Genomic DNA, 12,261 nt, shown 5'->3' with positions numbered 1-12,261 from the left:
TTATTTTTCAAAAAAAATGGAAGACTATGACTCGACGTGATGATATAATTGACTTTAATTTATATAACAATGGAAATATAATAAAACCTCAGATGATTCTTTCACCAAAGTACATAATATTCGAAAGCACAAAAGTACAAAGGTTATTACTTTGGTTCCAAAATCTATCTGTCGCGAAATGTTTTCTTGCACTTAATGTTCAATGTATTTTAACAGTAACGGAATGTAACAGTCATGCTATTATATTTTGAATTCGACTCGGATTTATTGCCTACGAGTCAAAGAATTAAATATCTCAATATTATCGAAAGGCAAAGAATGGCATTGGCACTTGTTTATTAAAGGAACAATGAATAGCAATACATAATCATTGTTCCAATATATTAATTATAATTTTCATAATAACGAAGTCGAAGGGCATTCGACTTCTCCACTACAAAATAATTAAATATTCGTGTCTATTATTGACAACTAACCGTACTAAATATGTTTTCATTTTAAAAGTGACTATAGTAAGAAGGAACTATTAGTCGATATTATATTATTTATGCCACTAATGTTATATGTGCCAATATACCAATACTAACAATTTATATTTCTGTTATTATTATTCAAAAACGCGACGTGCAAGAAAACCTATCCTGAGTTGATAAATAAAATACAAAAGAAATTTTGTCACTACTCTCGAGTATAATAAATACCCGAGGTCACTATGCTCGTAAGAATTTCTACGTAATACAACCAGTCATCCGTGTCGATTCGGACCTTTCGTCCTACGACATGATTGAATGACCGGAGGAACCAAAATGCATGCGACTCACCGATGATGCGGAGAACGATGCTGCAATGTCCCAGACGAAGTCATCGTGAGGACCGTCATCTGTAGGGGGCTGACTTGAGTAGTAACACCGTTGTAGGATCCATGGGAAAATGAAGGCTGTAGAAAATCTGTAACAAAGCGTTCGATACTACTGTTATACCATCAAGACGCAAATATTTGAGGTGTTTGATTTCGTATGATTGATTTGGAAATATATTCAATAACAATATGCAAACGAACTTACATTGTTGACTTCTGGAGCAGAGATGAATCCTGTCCACTGAGGAACTGACCTCAATGCCATAAGTCTTGTCTCATCTACGGAAAAATTTGAAAAATGTAGAATAATAAAATTTTTTCTTTAAAGAGGAAATTAATTAAGTTACAATGTGCGAACATACTTACATACTTACGTTCTTGGATTGCTGAGCAGCCTTGGGTCCATTCCTGGGTAGTGTCGACTCTAATACCGATAACGAACATTAAAAAAAAAAAGAAAAATAAAAGATTACTAACGCGTCCGTTTGAATTACCATCGGCGAACAAACACTGACTCTACATTCGCGTATGGCTATTATGGTTATATGTGGCAAGAGCTATTGGGCTCTGAGAAAAAATTTGATACGTAAAAAAGCACTGACTCGAATGGTGGCATCGCGCGCGGCCACAAAAATTCCTGAAAGAAATGCATTAGTGGGGAATGTGGAATGACGTGGAGTTATTCTCCGTGTCGAACAAATGTTAAGAAAATACTGCTGTATTTATGATGTTGTAATCATCCATTATTCCTCCTATTAATCATTCAAGTCAGAAATAAAACACTTAGTTGATCTACAGAGATGTATGTAATACATTATAACTATTATAAAGAATTTATAAACGATGTGATTGGAATACAGTAGAACTTGAAATATAACTGCGCCATCAACCTGCGCAGTCGAGCTGCGCATACCGACCGCGCATACGAACTGCGCATGCCGACCGCGCATACGAACTGCGCATATGGATTGCACGATGATGACGCAATAATTTCCGAACTTGCGTTTGAAAATTCAAGGCAACTGTAATTACGACTCTTTCGTAAAAATAATAAAACTTATTGTTTAAGACAAAATTATGACGATGTTGTAAAATATTCGAAACCGAAATAATGTAAGATGTGAATTATTTCGTTTTCTAACTCAAATATAACAAGATTTAATGAATATTTTTCAAAATCTCAAATATAGTAATAATTATATATTATAAAATTATACATGAAACAAATTGCCAATAAAGTACTTACGTACACTTAATAAGTCTGGCTTCGATATAAGAAATTCAACATTACCATATATTCACGAAGGCTCGGCAAATTTGAAGGCGAGCGAACATGGCGTCCGTACTTCGTTCTTCGTCGCATTCGTTAACGTCTGATACCTTCTACACGATTCTTGCGATCGACCAACATACTGCACATACGAAAATCATAATTTAATACAAATATGTAAAAATATCACTAATTAGATTGAAATGTGAGACTAATCGTATTCTGCATAGGGGGAAAAAGAGTAGAAATGTAATTTTCACTCAATGATAGACGCGATAAGTTACGTACCAGAAAGTGGATCACACGTCCAGTTGCCGCGACGTTCAAGAGGAGAATGACCCCACCCTATCATGGCGTCGCCTAGCCGTCAGCGGATTGGTCGAGAGACTTAGCACTTCCCGCCATTTCCAAAGCCCGCGATAGCACGTAGACTTGAACTTCATAGAAGATCTCATGGTAGACGAATCATGCGACTGTAGCGTATATACCGTGAAAACCAGGATAACACTGCAAAATTTATATTCGGCGATTTATTTGTCGCAAATAATATTGTTTAATGAGTACATAATATAATTGGAGGGATTATTTCTTTTAGCACGAAATAAAATTATATTTTTGGGGGAAATCATACATATATGTTACAGTTCTTTTGTACAACTATTTTTATTAACTATTGTTATTCACATATAACATTGATTCACTATAATTAAGTACTATTATTGACAAATCAAATAAAGCAAATTGTGAAAGTTACTCGAATCTTTTATTTAAATGGTGAAAAATCCAATGAATTAACTTCAAGTTATATGTAAATTATTAAGTCACCTTTGAAATTACTTATTTTGGCCATTTCATTACAATTAAGAAATGATTTGATACAAAATTCTCGGAACCAGGATATTTAATTTAACAATTTAACTTTTTCCAGTTTTATCGAAAAGTTTCTAAGAAATTGTGGAATGATTTAATATTTTGTATCAATTATCAATAATGGCACATCGGAAATATAATACAAATCTTTTAAGTTAATTGTATGATACATTAGACATTACCAGCTTTCAATGAAAAGCTGTAAAGTCGGCCATTTGTCTATATGCCGTTCATTCCTTGAACCTTTTACGTTTTGAGGCCATTCCAGTCATCAGAGATTAACCTGTGCAGAAGAAAACAAAAATTTTAATGAAATTATCGAAGCTAAATTCAAATATGTTAACAAGAGGTAATAGGCGATCGTAAATTCTGTTACAAATAGGCAATATAATCCTAGTACCGAAATACAGTAATATATTACAAATAGGATCAAATGAAGAAATCGACAACAAGTCTCACGATATTCCATGATATTTTACAACAACATCAATTATGAAATTAAAGAATGTTAAATGATTACACTAAAGATTAACAATGTTTGGATGAAATGAAAGTAGAAACGCACATTAAGCTTATTTTCGTAACATAATTAATGTTTCGCCATCACTAAATTTCTACACAAATTTGACGAATTTCATTACAAACCATCATGGTGTTTATTGCTCGTCCTCAAATACGATCGTTGGTGCATCCAATACGTTCTACGTGATCCTTGGAATCAAGTAATAAACTGTAAAAGTAAAAATTATAAATTTTACATAAACAAATATTAAACAAATGAAGTTAACAATCGTATATAAATGATAAAAGGACAGAAATGTAAGTTCTCCGCAACAATAAATGAAAAAAGTACCTGGATTTGATTTCACGTCCAGTTGCCGCGACTTTCAACAATAGACTGACCCCACCCTATCATGGCGTCGCCTAGCCGTCAGCGGATTGGTCGAGAGACTTAGCACTTCCCGCCATTTCCAAAGCCCGCGAAAGCACGTAGACTTGAACTTCGTAGGGGTTCTCATGGTTGACGAATTGCGTGTCTGTGGAAAATATAACTTGAGAACCTTTTTCCTTCATACCACTATTCTTATTAACTATTGTTATTCACATATAATGTTTATTCGCTGTAATTAATTATTACTATTCAGAATGATTACGAATATATGAAAATACTTATTAAAAATTAATAGGTATTACTTTAATTTATACGACCACTTTGAATTATCAAATCAAATTCGTCAGATCATGTAAGTTACTTCAATTTTTTAGTTAATTATAGGAAAGTCAAATGAATTTATTCCAAGTTATAGTTCTATTGTTCAAGCATGAATATAATATTTGTGATATTTATGATATTTATTCGCTTCTACCATTAGAAAACAAAATCCTGTGATACCAATATTCTCGAAATAAAAAATTTGTGTTCAATAATTACCAATTTTCGATGAGCAGCAGTTACGATCGCCATTTGTCATAATAGCAGCTATATCGTATGAACCTGTAGCTGTTAAACGTATTCCGCCCATCAAAGATTACTCTGCACAGAATAAATCAAAATCAAATGTAAAAAAATATAATCAATCATATTAAAAGGGAACAATGATTCGTATCAATCGACTAATATGATTCTAATAGCGAAATACATTAACATTTTTTTAAGAAGAGTCGAACAATTTGAGAAATTATCTGATTTTGTCACAATAAGATTGCAAACGTTAGTAGTCGAACGAAACTATTGCTAGTGAATGTAAACTAGGACGATAAAAATAAAAGTACTATACAACAAGAAGATACGGTAATATACTTACGTGACATTACGTGATACGTCCTAACGATGCGACTTTCAATAGTAGATTGAAATTCACAGTGCTTGGCGTCGTTTAGCTGACAGCGGATTGGTCGCTGCCCCTCCACTTTCAAAGCCCGCGTCAAGTCGAAGATTTGAACTTCCTAAAGCATCCAGAGATGACGAATCACATGTCTGTGAATAGTATACAAAGTAATTCAGAATAACATACAGAGAAATTTATATTCGATAATTTAATTTGGGCAAACAAAATTGTGTTGTAGTTGCACAAAGCTAATAATGCTATACAAATAGTATCAAAATAGCCGTCAAAGTATAGCGCAGCAGGTACGCAATACACATGTTTTCTCACCATAATTTCCAGTTTCACAATGCCCCTCAGCACTATTCGTTAGCGAAACTGTTCCGAACGATGACAGGCGGGGGGGAGCAGGGAGACAGCGAATGCTTCACAGTCAAGGACAAATTTCAAGCAGATTGATATTTTTAAACGCTATCTATAGTTTCGTTTGTCGAACTATAGAAGTCAGGCGATCATAAGAAACTTCCAATGTCTTGCTTTTGCTGAATTAAATATTCCATAGAAAGGACGAAATCGTTTGATCAGCATATTTCATAGCAAATTTATTCGATTTGAAGAAACAAAATTTACTCTTGCGGTTGAAAAATAAGTCAAATAAATAACAATAATTTAGACTCAGATAATACTTGATGTGAATTTACTATTAGGTGTTAATATATATATATATCGATTTCCATTGTAAAATATTAATACGGAAATCGACCCTAACCACGTCCCAACCACCCTTCCTTTCCCGTAAAAATTTACAAACAGTGAAATAAATTTCGCTCTTGATGCACATTTGCAAAACGTTCAATCTTTGATCGTTGTGTAAATCAAACATCAAAAAGAATTTGGACAAACAGTCGACCCGAAAAACTAAACCTAAAAATAAAAGAAAAATTAAACCCACAAAGAAAAGTTAATTTGTACCTAGAATGAGAGGTAAATTAAACTTAGGAATAAAAGACAAATTAAACATAGAAGAAAGAGATAAAATATGTGAGATATTATTATTCTACAATTTATCACTATAGCACATTTTCATTGGCATAAAGAATATAACAATCAATAATTAGAAAAATAGAAGAAAAAAGTATGATGTTTATACAAAAAATTAAATACATTCTACTTACTTACTACTAAAAATTTTACTTAAAGGCTAATGTGCTAGCACTGCAGTGTAAATCTCTGTATATACTTATAAACATTATTTACTTCTCTACTAGGATTGTACACTACAACTAACTTAATCATAATTCTAACTTAACATAAAAATATATAACCATAAATTATAATTAATTTGAGAATAGCTGACCTAATTGAAAATCTAATTTGCCCTGCCTATTCAATATTTAAAGATAATTGTAAACCCAACCGACAAAGAAAATTCAAACAAAATGAATAAACAGGAACATAAAATGTGATTGCCAGCATTCAGTAATCCAGACCTCCAGAAACAAGGTTCGTCAGCCCTACCTATAAAAAGATTAAAGATATTTTATAATTTCTCACACAAGAATGTTTTTTAAACTCGAAATCCTATAAAAAATCAAGGACTTTATAGAACCTACCTATTACAAATTTAGAAGGCATTTACACAACCTACTTATCAAAACTCTATAGGACTTTTACACAATCTACCTGTAGAAAATCTAAAGTATTTTTACATAACCAACATATTACAAAATCTAGAGAGGATATCAAGCATCATATTAACATAAAGAACTAAAGATTTGGTTTTCAATAGTATTTGCCAAAAATCCTGAATATAAAAGAGAAAAGGAAATGTAATATGAGATTTGAACCGCTTGCATGGTCTCCGTTGACATCATAATACTTCCTGAAATACAAATTGCACAAAGGATTAATAAAATTATTATCAATAGTAATTCCTATGAATATAAATAAGAATTGAAGATATGATACCAAAAAAAAATAAATAAATGAGGCACAAACACCACTTTCGTTTAAGTCGTTTCTTATCATGAATATTATTTCAGTCTTCAGCCTCAGATATACTTACATAAACATAAATACTTGACATCAAATTGAATATAGTGATATGAAAGCTTTACAATGTAATAAATCTGAAACAAAATAAATAACTGAATTAACACTTAAAAGAAACAGAATAAAAGAATCGCAGGTGAAAGCAAACAAGCTACATTTAATAGAAATTCTAACAATATTCAAAAATGAGTTCTCAGAAAATTGAAATTGAAATATCTACGTTTTACTGTACCTTATTTACATTTATTCCTAAAAATAGAAATCAATAATATACCCGAACAAGAAAAAAAAATAATTTTCCTACAACATTCTTTCCATTTCCTATCGTTTTGACAACTACTTGCACTTCCGTAGGTGAATTTTGTAAACTGGTCGAACTCGAAAAAAAATTAGTACACAGATCAGACAAATGAGCAATCAACACTGACATGCCGATAAAACACAATTTCAAACCATAATTTCCGAAATAGAAGCCAAAAAAGTCTATTACGCAGCACGATTTACAGCCACTGACACATTCGGCACTATCATTAGAAAACGCACGCTGGAAACCGAAAAAGAATATCCAATCCCGTTAAGGAAAAAATCACTCTACCCGAATATGTGAAAAAATCCGATCCGAAAAGCCTAATTCAAAAAATATAAGCCAAAAAAGTCCATTACGCAGCACGATTTCACAGCCACTGACACATTGCGCACTATTATTCGAAAACGCAAGCTCGAAACCGGAAAAAAATATCCAATCCCGTTAAGGAAAAAATCACTATACGCGAATATGAGGAAAAATCCGATCCAAAGAGCCTAATTCAAAAAATATAAGCCAAAAAAGTCTATTACGCAGCACGATTTCACAGCCACTGACACATTGGGCACTATTATTTGAAAACGCACGCTCGAAACCGAAAAAGAATATCCAATCCCGTTAAGGAAAAAATCACTCTACCCGAATATGTGCAAAAATCCGATCCGAAAAGCCTAATTCAAAAAATATAAGCCAAAAAAGTCTATTACGCAGCACGATTTCACAGCCACTGACACATTGGGCACTATTATTCGAAAACGCACGATTGAAACCGAAAAAGAATATCCAATCCCGTTAAGGAAAAAATCACTCTACCCGAATATGTGGAAAAATCCGATCCGAAAAGCCTAATTCAAAAAATATAAGCCAAAAAAGTCTATTACGCAGCACGATTTCACAGCCACTGATACATTGGGCACTATTATTCGAAAACGCACGCTTGAAACCGAAAAAGAATATCCAATCCCGTTAAGGAAAAATCACTCTACCCGAATATGTGAAAAAATCCGATGCAAAAAGCCTAATTCAAGAAATATAAGCCAAAAAAGTCTATTACGCAGCACGATTTCTCAGCCACTGACACATTCGGCACTATTATGTGAAAACGCACGCTCGAAACCGAAAAAAAATATCCAATCCCGTTAAGGAAAAAATCACTCTGCGCGAATATGTGGAAAAATCCGATCCAAAAAGCCTAATTCAAAAAATATAAGCCAAAAAAGTCTATTACGCAGCACGATTTCTCAGCCACTGACACATTCGGCACTATTATTCGAAAACGCACGCTGGAAACCGAAAAAAAATATCCAATCCCGTTAAGGAAAAAATCACTCTGCGCGAATATGTGGAAAAATCCGATCCAAAAAGCCTAATTCAAAAAATAGAAGGCAAAAAAGTCTATTACGCAGCACGATTTCGCAGCCACTGACACATTCGGCACTATTATTCGAAAAGGCACGCTCGAAACCGTAAAAAAATATGCAATCTCGTTAGAGAAAGTTCCACTCTACGCTGGTATATAGAAAAAACCTAACCGAAGTGTCTAATTTTAGAAGTATAAGCGAGAAAAGTAAACTGTGTACAACTATTTCACAGGGACTTGCTTTTCCGTCACATTATTTCATATACGCACCTTCAATCGGAATATAATTACCCTACTGGTTGGAAAACAATCTATTCTATGCAGGAGTAATAAAATATTCTAATCCACAATTGAAGTTTAGAATGTATAAGTGATAATACGTAGCTACTTTGCAATTGAACGTCAAAATTGAAGAAAAATTGATAACGAGCTGCCTATGCAGAGTAAAAATATTCAAATATATTATAGAACATCCGAAGTCTAGAATCTTCTACAACCGATAATAACGGACAATGCGGTAGTATTATAGGATCCCGCACTCACACCACTTCATTTCTCACATGTATCGTTATACGATTTACACTATGTAACTTCACTTGTTTTCACATGTAGTATATTACTACCGAAGGAATGTTCACAGTTAGTAATTCTGAACTTCTTAAAGTATATAAACGTTAATCAGCGATATCACTACTTTACGAAACGTTTTCAGATTTAATGTTTCTCTTTGACGAGTGAGAATGATCCACCATTTGTTACCGGTATGTCCGCTTGCCGCCAACTGGAAGTTGGCTGCAGCCGGATATGCTAGGTATTTTTTGAAGCGGGAAAATCTCGCATCTTTGAAATAGCTATGTGATAAACTATCGATGTTGCATATTAAACGATGTACTTTATATTTAATAATACCAATGAAGCAATTATAAATATATTTTTTTTGCGAAAAATTCCAAATTTCTATAATTAATTCATGAACTGGAATTATTAATTATTCCGTTATACTAATGGAAAGACAAATCATTAGTATCTTCGGCAATGGTTCAAACACTCTATACAACAATCATTAATAATGAATTAAATAACAAGGAATTCATATCCAGAATTATATTAGAAAGCTCGCTAAAGCTGTGTCTGTACGATGCAATTATGAAAGTTGATGAGTTAATTATAGACGTACATGAAGTCACAGATAAAGGCGAGTGACTTTATTCTTGGCAAAAAATAAAATGAGACTACGATGGTTATATGCTTAGGTATTTTTTATTCACTTCGAAAAAGTTTCACATATACACGTTAATTGTTAACGACATAATTCTTCGGGTTTTTTTTGTATCTCTCAATTTATTTTTTATGCTTTCCTTCTATCCTTTCTTTCTATAACATAGTTAACATGTAAACAATAAACTAACTCTTTCTCTTTCTTTATAACTTCTAATTCCTCGTGAATTTTTACTTCGTAGTCACTATCCCAATTGCTACTGCGGTCTACCTTCCTTTTTTCATTTGCAAATCCAGGTGGTTGTAAGCTTAATTTTGGATCAGTTAAATGATCATGACCTGATTTGCCCTTACCACTAAACCTATTATTTAATATCATAGACTCTTCTTCATCTTCTTCTGCTTCTTCACCAAATGACAAAAAATTGCAATCTCTGTAACAAAATTTTTCATTGAAAAAAACAATACTATCAGGGCTAAATTCTGCAAACATATATGATTTTTATTTTACTCCTGCTGTTTTAGTTTTGCAACTGTCTTTTACTTCTTCACTTTCCTGTACTATTATTCTTGGTATAATATCAGAAAATGCATTATTCAATATTATAGTTTTTATTAATTTTGTAGGATAAAATGGTCCATCATTCTACAGAAAAGAGGAAATATTATATTTAAACCAATTCTTGATATGTTTTCTTATAAACATTAAATTTATCTTATCTGTATGTGCTTCTTCAAGTTTGAGCATGTTATATATTGTTTGTCCAGTAACTTTACCAAAGACTGTATGTTTATTCTGTAATTCTGGTATAGAACCAAGAGTAAAGAAGAATTGGGAACCATTGCCATCTTTTCCAGCATTAGCCATAGAAATTAAACCTCGTCGAGGCTCAAAAAAGGAATTCATTTTATTTTAATATATAGTCTCACTTTAAACGGTTCTCCATATATTTTATCACCTTCTCCTGTACGTGTGGGATCACTACGTTGTGCTACGAATCCTTCGATAATTCTATTAAGTATAGTGTCATCATAATAACCTTCCACACATAAATGAAATTTCTACATGCTTTTGGAGTTTCTTTTGCCCATAATTCCAAATCACTATCAACAGCTGTTGTCCTCCTTACAACCTAATTATAACAAATATATGTTTTATTAATGTAAAATACTTTTAAAATCACATTTTTTGAAATTTATTATTTATTATTTATTTTTGCAATTTAAATTAGAAATTATTTAAAGTATTAATATAGAAATTTGGAAAGTACATATTGTATATAGGTTATATTATTAAAAACATATAAAATCCATTGAAATATTATTAACTAATACTTTCTTTACCCACAGTGAGTAGCTTTTGTACATAAATATTACTCATGTCTGTAAATCTTCTTTAATAAAGCAAATCCTTCGTCAATAATATTTCATATTAAATCATTAGTTATTTATAAATCAGACAACCAAATGGTTCTTTCTCAAATAATTATCAGCAGTTAAGACATACCTTTTAACTCATTTTGAACTTGGCTTTACAAACAAACCCATTATTCCTATGGCTTTTATAGTTTCCAAGTTCCTATAGATATTTCTACACATTTTTCTTTTAATGAAACATTCACACTCTATATTCAATTCATCTTTACCTTCCATAACTATTACCAAGTGATCAATCCCCACCTCCTCAATGACAGTCATATTTGCATGTCAATGTCACATATAATTCTCTCTTGATACATATGCTGCCTCGTTCCTATATCTCGATTCAACATAATAAGCATTTCCTCTTCTCACTGGTTTCATTTCAACTTCTTCCTTCTCTTTAGATACCTCAGCTTCATCATTCTGAACTATAACACATTAGAGCTGATTAACAACATGTCTCTATCTAAGAGCTTAGATTTAATTTTCTACACTAATCATTTAGCAACATTTACACTCTATATTCAATTCATCTTTACCTTCCATAACTATTACCAAGTGATCAATCCCCACCTCCTCAATGACAGTCATATTTGCATGTCAATGTCACATATAATTCTCTCTTGATACATATGCTGCCTCTTTCCTATATCTCGATTCAACATAATAAGCATTTCCTCTTCTTACTGCTTTCATTCCAACTTCTCCCTTTCCTTTACATACCTTAGCTTCATCATTCTGAAATATTACACATTAGAGCTGATTAACAACATTTCTATATGTAAGATCTTAGATTTAATTTCCTACATTTATCATTTAACAACATTCACAGTCTATATTCAATTTATATGTACCATTCATAACTACTGCCAAGCGTTATTTCTCCATCTCTTCAATGATCCTTATATTTGCATGTCCATGCCACACATTTTTCTCTCTTGTTACTATGTTGTCTCTTTCCTGTGCTTTGATTGGACATAATACACATTTGCTCTTCTCACTACCTTCATTAGAACCTCTCTCTTTTCTTTGTATACCTCAGATACATCATTCTGAAATATAACATGTTAGAGCTGATTA

General features: G+C 32.3%; 1 protein-coding gene across 1 annotated transcript in view; it reads right to left on the bottom strand.

Moving 5' to 3' along the window:
• Nucleotides 1–11,140, bottom strand: part of LOC108551133 (peptidyl-prolyl cis-trans isomerase CWC27 homolog) — a 13,963-nt gene extending 2,823 nt beyond the window's left edge. The window contains 9 exon segments of the mRNA XM_017905173.1: nt 822–937; nt 1,065–1,138; nt 1,234–1,283; nt 9,832–9,902; nt 9,947–10,193; nt 10,464–10,648; nt 10,690–10,814; nt 10,817–10,894; nt 11,101–11,140. Coding sequence (XP_017760662.1) covers nt 822–937; nt 1,065–1,138; nt 1,234–1,283; nt 9,832–9,902; nt 9,947–10,193; nt 10,464–10,648; nt 10,690–10,814; nt 10,817–10,894; nt 11,101–11,140 — 986 coding nt within the window.
• Between the last annotated feature and the right edge of the window lie 1,121 nt (nt 11,141–12,261).

This window comes from Eufriesea mexicana, unplaced genomic scaffold, assembly GCF_001483705.2.
Source record: "Eufriesea mexicana isolate 0111107269 unplaced genomic scaffold, ASM148370v2 scaffold3738, whole genome shotgun sequence".
Lineage (NCBI taxonomy): Eukaryota > Metazoa > Arthropoda > Insecta > Hymenoptera > Apidae > Eufriesea > Eufriesea mexicana.
Note: the sequence above shows the minus strand (reverse complement) of the source record. Positions and strands in the feature narration are given on the sequence as shown.